This window comes from Bubalus bubalis, chromosome 22 (assembly GCF_019923935.1).
Source record: "Bubalus bubalis isolate 160015118507 breed Murrah chromosome 22, NDDB_SH_1, whole genome shotgun sequence".
Lineage (NCBI taxonomy): Eukaryota > Metazoa > Chordata > Mammalia > Artiodactyla > Bovidae > Bubalus > Bubalus bubalis.
The window spans coordinates 29,501,432-29,516,469 of NC_059178.1; the positions used below are offsets into that span (position 1 = coordinate 29,501,432).

The window sequence follows — 15,038 nt, forward strand, 5'->3', positions numbered from 1 at the left end:
ATTGGAATGAAAACCAATGTTTTCCTTTATATTAGAATAAAGCAAATATGTGTTTTGTGCTTGCTAATATTCAGTATTTTAACTGGTGTGTGTGTGCGTGCGTGCGTGCACACTCGTTCAGTCCCTCAGTCGTGTCTGACTCTTTGGACCCCCTGGACTGGAGCCCACCAGGCTTCTCGGTCCATGGGATTTTCCAGGGAAGGATGCTGGAGGGCATTGCCATTTCCTCCTCCAGGGACTCTTCCAACCCAGGAGTCGAACCCCTGTCTCTGTGTCTCCTGCACTGCAGGTGTATCCTTTACCAGTGAGCCTCTGGGAAAGCCCTTTTTCACCAGTGGTCCTAGCCAGCTACAGTTGTCTATTGTAAATGAAGAGACAGCACTGTCATTGTGTGCAAATGGTTTGAATCCAGAAGAAAAAAGTTTAAGAATTTTAAAAATTCTGGAGTGTAACAAATATTATACTTGAAAAAAAAAAAAATCCAAAGATTTCCACATACCAGCAGTATTCACTTGGAGAATAAAATGGAGCAACAGACCCCTTTTTCAGTTCCAACAAAAGATATAAAATGCCTAAGAAGACACCCCAGCAAGTCCCGAGTAACTGGAAAAACACGTGGACTCTCTGTAATGACAGTGCAGTGGCCGTCAGTCCTGCTGCTTTTAATTTGGCAATAAATATGCTCCATTTAATCTGGCAGAGATTCCTGCTTTTATTCTTCATGGCTTCCTCTGGAGGCAGATTAAAGCTTGCCAATGTTTTTTCCTTCCTTTTACCAGTAAGGAAACTGAGGCTTTTTTGGTCATTTTTGTGACAGAGTATCAGGGCACAATTCATGTGACAAAAGCCGGTGTGATACTAACTCTTGATGTCCTAGCCTTTTCATACTAATCTATTTTCTGTGTTTTCTTCAGGGTACATGCATTTCTTTAAAAATTAAGCTGGGAATTGAGTGTCAAATTGAGAATAATTCTCCTTTCTCTGCTGAGCTGTGGGTATTTTAATTTGTAACCGTAAGGACTCCCATGGATCACTTTTGTTTTGAATTGTTTTGGTGAAAAGAAGGAAACATATTTCTACAATTTTAATGGTTGTTCATCGTAATTCCTTAATGAGTGATCAGACTAGAAGTGGAATTAATTTTGTAGCTATGCTTGCTCCTGGGATAATGCCGTTAAGCTCCATAAATGGCCTCAGTACTTTCCAGTTCTGATCGGGTGCTTATAACACAAAGAGCCTGGGACTTTCTTCACAGGTTAATTTTTCTTTTATTGATTTACTTATTTAGCTAGCTAGCCATGTCGGGTCTTAGTTGCCGCCTGTGGCATCTTAGATCCCTGACCAGGGATCAAACCTGGGCCCCCTGCATTGGGAGCTCAGAGTCTTAGCCACTGGACCACTGGGGAAATCCCCACAGTTTAATCTTTAAAGAGGTATACTGCTCTGGTTTCCCAAGATGTTTCTAACAAATTACCACAAACTTCATGGCTTAAAATGACCGAAATTTTCTCTCTCACAATTCTGGAGGCTCAAAGTCCAAAGTCAGTTTCTCTGGGTGCAAATCAAGGCGGTGGGCAGTGCACCCTTTGGAGGCTGTAGGGAAACTCCATTCCTTGCCTTTTGCCTCTGGTGGTCACGTAGATTCCTGGACTGCAGCCGTATCACTCCAATCTCTGCCTCTGTGGTCACAGTACCACCACCTCTACTTCCATCAGGCTTCCCTGGTGGCTCAGATGGTAAAGAATCGACCTGCAGTGCAAGAGACCCACGTTCAATCCCTGGGTCAGGAAGATCCCCTGGAGAAGGAAATAGCAACCCACCCCAGTATTCTTGCCTGGGAAATCCCGAGGACAGAGGAGGCTGGTGGTGTCCAGTCCGTGGGCCTGCAAGAGTTGGACAGGACTTAGCGACTAAACCACCACCTACTTGCGTCAGCTCTCTCTGTTTCCCTCTTGTAGGGATTCTGTTGATTGTATTTAGTGCCCTCTGGATAATCCCGGAACTGGCCCTCTTCTCCAGATCCTTCGTTTAATCACACCTGCATCTCTCTCCCTGAAGAACGCATGCTCTGGAGGCAGTTGGAGCAGAATTTACATACTAGGCAATTGCTAGCCCCCAACCTTGGCCAAGCTACTTAACCTCTTTGAACTTCATTCCTTCATCTGAAAATGAAACTAATATACACCTATCTCAGACTCTTGGAAAGGGTTAAGAGAAATAATGTTGATTCAGCTATTACTCGGTTTCTTATTTTCTTGAGTTGACAGCTTAGTTTGGGCTCATCTGTGCATCTCCGGAGCCTATTCCATCCCGGGCACAGTATTTGTCTGATAAATGTTGACTGAGTAGTTTTCTGCCCTCTGAAGGGCAGTGTGGCATCGCACGGCCATCTGCTGGACCCCAGCTGGGGTCAGCTTGGTAGCGATGGCCCATCCCTGTGTGAGAGTTGAGAGCCATTAACTTGGGAAACTGGGGAGATCCAAGCAAAGCAGAACCCCTAACACTGTGGTTTCTGTGTAAATGGGCTAAGTTGAGTGCATGTGTGATGCAAGGGAAGAACTTTTTTTATTTATTTTTGGCTGTGCTGGGTCTTCATTGCTGTGTGGGCTTTCTCTTTTGTGGCAAGTGGGGGGCTACTCTCTAGTTGCACCGGCTTCTCATTGCCCTGACTTCTCTTGTTGCAGAGTACAGGCTCAGTAGTTGTGGTGCATAGGTTCAGTTGCTCTGTTCAATTGATCTGTGGGATCTTCCCAGACCAGGGATCAAACCTGTGTCTCCTGCATTGGCAGATGGATTCTTTACCGCTAGACCATCAGGAAGGTCCAGGAAGGAATGATTGATCCAGAAAGTTATAAATGGGCATAATGAGTGTCCAGATCCTTCCACACATACATACTTTTCATAAGAGATTGATTTTTACCTTTGGTATCTTGGCTTTGTGGGCTTCCCCAGTGGCTCAGCAGTAAAGAATCTGCCTGCAATGCAGGAGATGCACATTCCATCCCTGGGTTGGGAAGATCCCCTGGAGGAGGAAATGGCAACCCACTCCAGGATTTGCCTGGAGAATCCTGTGGACAGAGGACCATGGCTGGCTACGGTCCTTTGGGTCGCAAAAGAGTCAGAAACCACAGAGCAACTAAACACATGCATACATACACACATATCTTGGTTTTGTGCTCACAATCAGTGTAAACGTCTCGAGGTTAGAGAAGGGAGCTTGTTTCATTCCTGTGAGGGTCCCCTCAACTCAGTGTTGAGCTCCTTGAGAATACAAGTTAGTGAGGCAGTGATGTGTGTGTTCTGTGGCTACCTGCCGAGCACTTGTGGGGTGACACGGGATTGAGCACTCAGTCTGAAGCTTGCTGCCAGCAGAGTGAAGTGTTACCACGGGGCACGAGCAGTTACTGGCCCAGCCGTGGCCTTGGTTCATGAGTCATTTGGCTCCTAGTGCTCCTGAGTCACAGACTGTCCTGCACATCTTCTTGCTGACTCATCTGTGCCCTGTGTAGGGTCCGGGGGCCTCCTGCAGTGATCAGGCATCATGTCACTGAGGAATGTGGTGGGGGCTGGGCTCAGGGAACCAACAGCCCCTCTTCTTAGACCCTTCATGCCTCAGTCTGGCTGCTTGCAGGGAGAAGAGGCAGCTGGAGCGTTGGAAAGGGAGTTCCCTGGGAGCAGCAAAGGGAGATGCACAGGATGGAGCGCTGAGAGCAGGGTGGAAGAGCATCGCATTGTAGGCACCGCGGGAGGGAGAAAGGAACACTTCTGAGCGTGCATCAGGACTTCGGGACATTTAGGATTTATATTTGGATTTATATCACTATATCCTTAGTGATAGATGATACCTAATGCCTGTCGTTGCCATATTTAGGGTTTAATCTACCTCCCTTTCATCCTGATGATGCCTTGTAGGTGATCTTACCAGTTGCTTATGGCCTCAGATCAGCAGACTTTGAAAGAGATCTTTCGTGGAAGGAAAAACTAAATGTATTTAACCAGCAAAGAGCAGGACAGACATCTGAGAGTCTCTCAGGCTCTAGACAGTACTGGATGAATGTAAAAGTAGGAAGTAAAATCTGGATCCTCAGTTTCTAAAGTGTCCAGAGAAGAGAGGTGTTGACTGGAAGCAATCTGACAACAGCACTGAGTTGTGGGGTCGAGAGTGAGGGGGTCCCAGAAGGGAGAGCAGCTGAGGCTGGACCCAGGGACTGGCTCCCGACAGTGCTGACTGCGAGTCTCTCTGGGTCCTGTGGGTATACACAGGAGGACGTACAGTCCCTCTCCTGTCAAAGTCACCCATCCCAAGGATCAGCTCAGCTCATCACTGGACTCCCAAGTTCTAGTGTACAGGTGCACAGAGAGCCCCAGTGGCAGGAGGGGCTGTGGGCCAAGCCCTCCTGGGGGGTCTTTCTGGCTGAGCAGAAGGAGAGGTGCTCTGAGCTCGGTTCAGCTCACAACCATGGTCGGGGCCATTTCCCCAGAAGTCTTCAGATCGCTCTCTTCTATAACTGCTTAATCTGTTTAAAGTAACTAGAAGGGAAAAGACACTTTTAAATTTGGGAAAACAATGCTTTTGTTGTTCAGTAGTTCAGCCGCGTTAGACTCTTTTTGACCCCATGGACTGCAGCACACCAGGCTTCCCTATCCTTCCCCATCTCCCGGAGCTTGCTCAGACTCATGAACTTTGAGTTGGTGATGCCACCTAACCATCTCATCCTGTCGCAATGTTAATGATAGATCTTAAGCCAGTGACTGTGCTTTCATTTTTTTCCTTAGTGTCAAATCAACAGTGCCTTGACTTCCTTCCATACTGCTCTGGAACTTGCGGTAGACCAGAGAGAAATCCAGCATGTTTGTCTCTATGAAATTGGTAAGTGTTGAATGTCAGTCCAGTTGCCTGTCATCAAATAGTGTATTAACACAGCAGTTTGTGTCCAGCTTCTTGTCCTGCAAGTGTTAATGCATTCCTGTGCGCTCTTTCCCTGTTAATGCTGTTCAGTTTGTGTCTTTGTGAAATGCCGGCTGCCTTTTGTAATAACAGGACTTTGTTACCATAGCGGAAGTAGCGATACTTATCTCAGTGAATTCTCATTACTTCTTTCCAATAATTTGTTCCTTTGACGATTTGACTCTAGGCTAATAGGCACAGTTGACTGAATTGAGTAAGAACCAATTTTGAAAAAAAAAAAGAAGAACCAATTTTGACTCTTTTATTGGACTGGATATTAGAATTCAGAACTGTTGTCTCTTCTCTCCCACCACTGTGTACCTGAGAAGAAAAGTCCGGCTTAGGAGAGATTGGGTGCACGGATTCCAAGCCCAGTTAGCTCTTCTACCAACTAACTAGGAGCCCTCGCCCTGCAGTCGCCCTTGGAGCAGCTGTGTGGTTTAGATGAAAGTACCCGAATGAGCATGAGGCAGGGTACTTGGCACACGTGTTAGCCACTTTCTCCTGCTTCTCCCCTCTTGGAGATGCATTTATAGACAGACCTGGAGGCATTTGTTTGCCCAAGATTTAGCCCCCCTCTCCCCTCCCTCAAAGTTGTTGCTTTAATTTTTTTTTTTTTTTTTGGCTGACTGCACTAAAATACGTTAGTGATGCCATAATCCTTGACTCTGACAGTGGCTTAATTATGCTGAGAAGCATAAACAGGAACACATTTTAGTAAGGGATTCATGCTTTTTAGAATTTGAGCCAAGACTGCAAGGTCACACTGTATATAGCGCACGTACAAGGAGTGAAGGAGGGAGCAGAGACGGGAGAAAGGATGAGGTGGTGATGAGAACCAAAAGTGAAATTGAGACTCCAAAGGCTGTCATCAGAGACACAAAAGGAGATGGAGGAAGCCTGGGGAGGCAGTTGTCACCTGGCAGCGTGGACCTTACAGTGCCTGCTGCTTGCTCGCCTGCCATAGATACATTTGTCTTCCTGAATCTTTTCTTTTTTTTTTAAAGAAGAGTGCTGATTGAGAACTGCCCAATAAACAGTATTATGTTTTATACATCTGTTATAGCTTAGAAAGTGAAGATCAAATGTGATCCAGTGGGAAATATATTTTTCTGCCATCTAACCTCTGCTGGGGGGCTTCCTTGGTGGCTCAGTGGTAAAGAACCCACCTGCCAATGCAGGAAATTTGAGTTTGATCCCAGGGTCAGGAAGGTCCCCTGGAGAAGGAGATGACAGTCCTCTCCAATATTCTTGTCTGGGAAATCCCATGGACAGAAGAGCCTGGTGGACTACAGTCCATGGGGTCACAAAAGAGACATGACTTAGCAACTAAACAACAGCCACCAAGTTGCTGGAGCTCTGGTGTGTAGCCGTAATGCGGAATGGAATATGAGACACGGTAACTGTGATGTTTTGAGGGAGACAAGGCATCTCTAATTTCACAACTGATGTAGTAGTATAGAACTTGAAGAACTAGCTTTGGTGACCTTTCATGTTTCTTGTTTAGGATACTCTTTTTTTCTTCTAGTTTTATGGAGATAGAGTTGACATGTAACATTAGTAAAGTGTCCAACATAAAGATTTGATACTGTATATATTGCAGACTGATCATGGTGGCCTTTTCTTGTGTGTGCACCACTTCTGGGTCTGTGGTGGGGCAGAAAGTTAGAGCTGCAGAAAGCTTAGAAATCATGGAACCCAGAGCTAGGGACGTAGGAGGGTTGACCTGGGGTGCGGCTGGAGGGTGGGAACAGCGCAATCGGAACTCAGCCTCCTTATTTTGGTTTGGTGCTACCTCCCACCTCTACTTTTGCACTGAATCCAAATCTTACCCTGAAGTCTATTTTAGGATGGAAATAATTTGCCCCAGGTTTTACTCTAAAATTAGGGTTAGGGTTAGGGTTAGATCATGGCATCTGGTCCCATCACTTCATGGGAAATAGATGGGGAAACAGTGGAAACAGCATTAGACTTTATTTTTCTGGGCTCCAAAATCACTGCAGATGGTGACTGCAGCCATGAAATTAAAAGACGCTTACTCCTTGGAAGGAAAGTTATGACCAACCTAGACAGCATATTCAAAAGCAGAGACATTACTTTGCCAACAAAGGTTCGTCTAGTCAAGGCTATGGTTTTTCCTGTGGTCATGTATGGATGTGAGAGTTGGACTGTGAAGAAGGCTGAGCGCTGAAGAATTGATGCTTTTGAACTGTGGTGTTGGAGAAGACTCTTGAGAGTCCCTTGGACTGCAAGGAGATCCAACCAGTCCATTCTGAAGGAGATCAGCCCTGGGATTTCTTTGGAAGGAATGATGCTGAAGCTGAAACTCCAGTGCTTTGGCCACCTCATGCGAAGAGTTGACTCATTGGAAAAGACTCTGATGCTGGGAGGGATTGGGGGAAGGAGGAGAAGGGGACGACAGAGGATGAGATGGCTGGATGGCATCACTGACTCGATGGACGTGAGTCTGAGTGAACTCCGGGAGTTGGTGATGGACAGGGAGGCCTGGCGTGCTGCGATTCATGGGGTCGCAAAGAGTCGGACACAACTGAGCGACTGATCTGATCTGATCTGATCTTTAAAATACGTCAACTTCACATCATATCCCGTGGAGTTTGACGCTGAATTTCCTGGAAGTGTAACTTCCCCTCATCCCTGTAGGGTGTCAGGTGACGTGACTACTTTGTGGAGTGGATAACAGAATTTGTTAGGCAGCTCGCAGACAGGAGAGTGTGATGGCCTTTGATCCTCAGCCCTTCCCTCTTCTAAGCCGTGTGACCCTGAGCAAGTCACGAAGCCCCTTCATGCCTTAGGCTTTCTCCTTAGTCAGGTGCGGCACCATCAGCCACCTTTCCAAGACTGCACTGGGATTAGAGAGAATTACATCAGGTGCCTGGCACACCCAGGGCTGGCTCTATGATGGGGAGCTGCTGTTACTAACAGCAGAGGATAACACTCCTTATATCCTTGCTGCTGTTGCTTCTCCCCACCCCTACCTATGTTTTGCTCCGAGAGAGCTGGGTCCTTTCTCTGCCCCTCAGAGAGAGGGTGGCAAGTACTTAATGTCTCACTGGCTCACTCTCTACTCCTCTGAGCAGTTTGCTAATTACCAGTGATCATCAACGCGCTGGTGAGTATGTGAGACTTCCGAGGTGGTCACCATGTTATATAATCTAATAGCATCGTTCCTTTTTCTCTACCTGTTCTTGGGAGAGAAGCACTGCTGTGCTTAGGTTTATTGCACAACTGGAGACAAATTAGACCGTTTTCCTCAAAATCTTTATGCGCCTCCCTTCTATACTGCCTCACCGGTTGTGAAATCAGAGATGCTGTGTCTTCCTCAAAGCATCCCATTGAAAATGTTTAAGAAGAAAAAAAGAATTATGAAGTTCTCAGGTGGTTTACATGGAACACTTGCAGAGGAAGTCAGCAGGATGAGAGATGTGTAACCTACAGATGGGCTGAAAAGCGTGTTATTTTGCTGTTCAGTCGCTAAGTTGTGTCCGACTCTTGCAGTCCCATGGACTGTAGCTCACCAGGCTCCTCTGTTCATGGGATTTTTGAGGCAAGAACACTGGAGTGGGTTGCCATGTCCTTCTCCAAGGGATCTTCCCAATCCAGGTATCGAACCTGTGTCTCCTTCATTGTCAGGCGAATTCTTTACCGCTGAGCCACCAGGGAAGCCTGTGTTACTTTAGGATCCTTTTCTAAAAACATCTGTTTCACAGGTTGGTGCAGCATGATAGAGCTGAATTTTAAGGATGCGTTCAATTCCTTTGAGAGGCTAAAAAACGAGTCCCGGTGGTCCCAGTGCTATTATGCCTACCTAACTGCAGGTGAGTGGATCCCAGTACACATGGTCACAGCACGCCCTCCTCTGTCTCAGACTAGCTCCCTCTTGTTGTTGGATGGAGAACTGACGGGCAGAGGATGCAGAAGTGGTGTTCTTAACAGTTTCCCACAGCATGTGTTGTTGTTTGTTGCTGATCAGTTGCTGAGTTGTGTCTGACTCTTTGAGACCCCCATGGGCTCCAGTAGCCAGGCTCCTCTGTCCTCCATCATCTCCCATAGCTTGCTCAAACTCATGTCCATTGAGTTGGTAATGCCATTCGACCATCTTGTCCTCTGTTGTCCTTTTCTCCTCTTGCCCTCAATCTTTCCCGGCATCGGGATTTTTTTCCAGGGAATCAGATCTTCAGATCAGGTGGCTAAAGTACTGTTTTAGACTGCAAGTAAATAGCAGCTGAATACAGCTCCCACCCACCCAGTGGAATGTTGGGAAGTTCCATGCTACACGCCCTGCCCCTTCCAGTGTCCCCCCAGGGCTGGGTCCGTCACATGCTGGGTCCTGGACATGCCTATTATGACCTTCTCATTTTCATACACTTTGTCCTAAACAGCCTCAACTTACCCTCACCCCTCTCCTTTTTTTCCTCAAATCTATTTTTCATTTATTAGGCGCTTAAATAATTTTAAAGCATTGAACATGTCTTTTAAATCGTGTTCATATTTTCCTTTCAATTGTTAGTGCCTCGTTGTGAGTTGCACAGGTTTTGAGGAGTCTGTTCCAGCCTTGTTTTGCCTCTTAACCCTGTTTATAATTAGTGTGATTTTGCGGAGCACAAGGTGTTTCAACACTGCATGTCATTATGGCAGAAACAACTTACACTTTCTGACCGGAGTATCGTGTACGTTGCCTTTTCCCCTGACATGAACAGATAGGTAAAGACATGCTGCCACCTGGTGGACAGAACCGCTGTCTGTGCCCTGAGCCCCATGAATTGCCTGTGTGATGCAGAGTGGTTTAGGTAGCGATTGAAGAGACCCAGGGAATGTACTTCTCCTGCCTCTAACAATGAGCTTTCCTTACACACCCACAAAAGCGATTCTTTTCCTTAAAATTTAAAACTGATCTAAGCATTATTTTAAATGTATTCTTATTTCTCTGAAGGTTTGCATTTAACTGAACATCTCCTGTCATTCCATCCCTGTAACTGGTCTCTTGAAAATGGGAAAGAATTAACAGTGACCCTGTGTATATCCAGAATGTTCTGGAACTGCAGTCCATTAGCAATCAGGATGGAAGCCCTTACACCCGCAGGCCTTCCTATAGACCCCACAGGGTGTTCATCCATTTTCATCTGGCTCTTGTTGATGTTTGAGTAGGATTATTTTCAGTATGCTGCTAGGATACTTTTAGGGTTGGTTTACGGAACTCAGAGGCATCTCAGATGAAAAGTGCAGCTGTTTATTGAGTGGGTGGTGTGCCCTGCACGTGACGAACCAAAACAGGCCGCTGCTGTTGTGGTGTGATAGGATCAGGTAGTCAGTGTGGGCAGGTATTTGTTTTATTTTAATTGGAGGGTAATTGCTTTACTATATTTTGTTGGTTTCCACCATACATCAACATGAATCAGCCACAGGTATACATATGTCCCCTCCCTGTTGAACTTTCTACCCCTTCCCACCTCTCTAGGTTGCCACACCACACCTGACTTGAGCTCCCTGCATAATATAGTACTTTCCCCCTGGCTGCCTGTTTTACATATGTAGTTATGTTTCCATGCCACTCTCCCCATTCGTCTCACCCTCTCACACATCGTGTCCACAAGTCTGTCTCTATGTCTGCGTCTCCATTGCTTGATGAATGGATAAAGCTGTGGTATATATATACAATAGGATATTCCTCAGCCATAAAAATGAACACATCTGAGTCAGTCCTAATGAGGTGGATGAACCTAGAGGCTGTTATACAGAGTGAAGTAAGTCAGAAAGAGAAAAACAAGTGTCATATATTCACGCACATATATGGAATCTAGAAAGGTGATACTGATGAGCTATGTATTTTTTAAAAATCTTTGTGGAGCATAGAGCATGAAGAAATAAATGTACAGTGTGGCTCTATAGAGGAGCATTTATTCTCACTGGAAATCCCAGGATCACACCAGTTGTAGGAGATGATACAGCATGAAAGACTCCAGTCTCCACGTCTCCACGGGGGTTCCGTGAAGATGATGTGTGAAGAGCTCCACATAAAGAGGGCTTGGGAGGTGGGGCGGCTCGCTGCTGCGCTCTCAGTGCAGGCTGCTTGCAGGAGCTGTTACCTAAGTTGGCTTGAAGGACTGGTATGTGTTACAAGCAGCGCCTGAGAAGATGGGCATTAAGGGACTGGAAACACTGCCACTGGGAACTTAGTTCCTTGGTTTTTTTTTTTAATCTTTTTTTTTTTTGTCTTTTTTCCTACTCTTGGCAGATTTCAGTTTACAATACAGTATTATCGAATGTAGTCACCATGTTATTATACATTAGATCTTCAAACCTTGTTTATCTTATAGCTGAGAGGTTTTTTTTAAATTATGGTAAAATATACATAATGTAAAATCTACTTTAGCCATTAAAAAAGTATTTTTTTTTTTTGGCTATGCTAGACAGCTTGCAGAATCTTATTTCCCCAGGCCTCTGAAGGTGAAAGCCCAGAATCCTAACCACTGGACCGACAGGGATTTCCCCATTTTAACCATTTTTCAGTATGTGGTTCAGTGGCATTAAGTTCTTTGATAGCCATCACCACTGCCCACCTTTCTTTTTGAAAAGTGAAACTCGGTGATCTTTATTTATTTTGTGTGTGTGTGTTTGTGTAGCAGAGTTTTATTAAAGTGAAAAAGGGACAGAGAAATCTTCTGACACAGACATCAGAAGGGGGATGGAGAGTGCCCACTGCTAGTCTTAATCAAAGCTTATAACATTTTACCAGACCCATTCCCACAACATAAATCTTAAATTAACAAGATTAGAACTAACAACAGAAAGGTCTTACCAGATCCACTCCCACAACATACTTCTTAAGATAACAAGATTAGTTAGAAGGTTCTTGTTAAGGAGAAACATGTCCTCGAGCAAGATGCATTGTTACATTGACTTAGACAAGACAATGTAGAAAAAAGTGCTGGTCCTTTTCTCCTTGAGAACTCCAGACCTCTATCCCATTTGCAAAAGCTCCAGACCCCTTTCTCCTCCTCGGGGACCCGGGACTTCTTATCAACCTACCTAGGAATTGACTCTCTCATTCCGCCCTTTTCTTTTAGGAGTAAAACTATGATCTTTAAACAAGAACTACCTACCCCCTGCCGAGCCAACCCTTAATAAACTCTGCTCCTTCTGTCTATATGAATTTGACTATTTTAGTTGCCTCAAGTAAGTGGACTCAACAGTATTTGTTGATTGAATCTGGCTTATTTCACTTAACATAGTGTCCTCAAGGTTCATCCATAATGTAGTATGTGTCAGGATTTCATTCATTTTTAAGGCTGAATAATATTCCATTGTGTGTACAGACCATGTTTTGTTTATTTGTTCATTGTCCGTGGACTCTTGGGTTGTTCCCACCCTTTGGCTGTCGTGAATGATGCTGCTGGGAATGTGGTTCTTCTTGAGACCCTGGTTTCAGTGCCAGTTAGGACATTACCTGAAGTGTAATGTAGGAAGTGGGATGGCTGGACCATATCCTTGTACTATTCTTGCAAATTTTCTATGCGTTTGAAATTACATAAAAATAAGTTACCCCAAAAGATTAGAATATCTCTTGAAGGGCTTCCTTGGTGGCTCATTGGTAAAGAATCCACCTGCCAGTGGGGGAGACATAGGTTTGATCCCTGATCCAGAAAGATCCCCTGGAAAAAGAAATGACAACCCACCCCACTGTTCTTGCCTGGAAACCCCGTGGACGGAGGAGCCTGATGGGCTACAGTCCATAGGGTCGCAAAAGAATCGGACACGACTGAGCGACTAATGACAACAATAAAGCTTAGTCCTAATGGACAGGCTGAGCATCCTAAGTCTGTGTAGGTCTCAGACTTAGGATAAATCAGAGATGCTCTGCTTTCTACTATCTGCATCCTTTGAGGCAACTGTCTGTAACTTATGAAAAGGAAGTGGTATACATATTCTTCAGGATCTGAGGTATTAGAGCTATAGACCTGCAAAGGTGATTCAGATCCTGATATTGTTGATATTTATGACTCTCTTGTGTGCCCACATTTGCTCATTCCTTTTTTAGAAAATTATGTGACTATATAATAATATTATCAGTTATGTACGGAAACCTCAAGCTAGGGGCAGCAGAAATTACTCTTTTTCATTGATTTACTGTGTGACCTCAGGCAAGTCTTTTAACTTTCCTGGGTCTATAATACCATGGAGTTGTTTTACAAAACAATCACCGAGCTTCCTTCTGGTTTTGAAATGTTGTAACACAACAGATGAGGTCATTTGGGATGGGTTCAGACCCCACATCTGGACCAGTGCTGCTTCCAAAACTGGGAATGGAATTATCTCTCCTTTTTCATATTCAGGCTAATCCCAGTGATTCCCAGTAGAAATCTTCTGCTTTTCCCATCACTTTGATGTCCTCAGCTTTCTCCAAGCCTTGCTGCTTGTATTTCTTTGACCTTCCAGTAGCCGCTCACCCTCTGATATGCCACAGCCCTGTGCCCGGCTTGACCAAGCCCCAAAATGTGAGAATGGGACCATCTAGTTTTAGGATCGCTCAAATAAAGAAGGAAGAACTAGCAAATCAATGGACATTCCAAGTGGGGATTGAAAAACAGTATGTGCCAGAGACAAAATCAACAAGAAATTAATAGAAAGGAATTCAGTGTCATGGGAGTTGCAAAGAGGATGACAAAGAGTGGTTGGTAAAGTCAGATGGAGGAGGTGGGACTGCAGCCTGGTGTGAAGTTTGGAGAAGGGAGAGAGCGGGTGAAGCAGAGGCGGTATGACTTGAGTCTTTGCCTGGGGCTTAGGGGAGATGAAGATCGAAGTCTTAGCCCCCTCCAAGGCTCAGCTTGACTCTCGTCCCTCAGAGCTGTGCGACCACGCCCAAGAGAAACCATCCCTTCCCTCCTTGAGCTTTTTGAAAGTAACTTTGATGTCAGGACTCCCAAGGCTCTCTTCACTGCATCCATTGTAGCTCTGGAATTGTGGGTGTTCTCTCTCCAGCTGAAATCCAAGTTTCTTCTGGGTGTAAACATGTGTATTTCTTCCTCACATCCTTGATGGTGGCTGTATGTAGTAGGTGCCCAATGAACACACCCGTGACTACTTCATGACAGTGAAGGACTGTCATATACAGGATACTTCATGACTTTCTTTCCAGGCACAGGGATATCCCTCTACCAGTGTGAAGCTCTCACAGTCCTCCCAGCTCCTAACTGTTCTTGCCTAGTTTTCATTTTTCTTCCACTTTCCAAGTGTGTGAGCTCGAATGGGACTGTGCTCCATGACAATATCTACGACCATAGTTTTCCCAACATGTTCCTGTAAAGCTCAGGGAACCTAGCAGCAGGGAAATAATTATTGAATCAGTGGAATGATGAGCAGCAGGTTGGTGTAGTCCCACACTTAACAGTCTTTAGAAATATCTCCTCCCATTTTCTCCTTTGGTAATAACCTTTTCCAAGTGTCATCAACCTGGGTATCCCTTAGTGGTATTTTCCCCCTAAATACTTTAAAGATTATGACGATGGTTTCTTACAGTTTGTCAGGGAGCCACCGGTGATGTGGACGGGGCACAGATTGTCTTTAAAGAAGTTCAGAAGCTCTTCAAAAGGAAAAACAATCAGATTGAACAGTTTTCTGTGAAAAAGGTTTGTTGGAACTTGTTGATCTGGTGTGTCGTTTATAATGGATATTTCTAACCATGGTCACCTTGGACAGCAAATGGAAATCCTAGGAAATTAGGAAATCCTGTGCAAAGCTGATCTCCTTGCTGAGCAAGTAGCTCACAACTGTGAGAGAATATTCTCGTGTGTCCTCCTGCTCTGAATGCAAAGTACTGGTTGGTTGCAAATAATTAAAGCTATTGTTTGCTATTGTTTCTTTGAATGAATAGAGACATTACTGACCCTGTGGAGCTCATGAGCCCCTGGAGAGGGAGTGTGTATATCTGAAGGGTGAGGTAGCCTCAGAGGAGTGCAGATCAGCAGAACCTGGGCAAGAGATACAGACTCTGGGTTCTCATCTAGTGAAACCATCACGTTGGGTGATGAATAAAAAGCAAGAGCGTGCATCAAATTGACCAGCAGAAAGGCCC

At 45.1% G+C, this 15,038-nt stretch overlaps 1 protein-coding gene across 3 annotated transcripts in view; it reads left to right on the top strand.

The window, feature by feature from the left end:
- The window catches only part of TTC39C (tetratricopeptide repeat domain 39C), a 102,369-nt gene that overhangs the window by 82,346 nt on the left and 4,985 nt on the right, over positions 1-15,038 (top strand). For 2 of the 3 annotated variants that reach the window (XM_045164021.1, XM_044934606.2), the window contains 3 exons: positions 4,777-4,870; positions 8,677-8,784; positions 14,483-14,592. In XM_045164021.1, coding sequence (XP_045019956.1) covers positions 4,777-4,870; positions 8,677-8,784; positions 14,483-14,592 — 312 coding nt within the window. The remainder of the gene's footprint in view (positions 1-4,776; positions 4,871-8,676; positions 8,785-14,482; positions 14,593-15,038) is intronic. The other variant, XM_045164022.1, reaches the window with a different exon arrangement.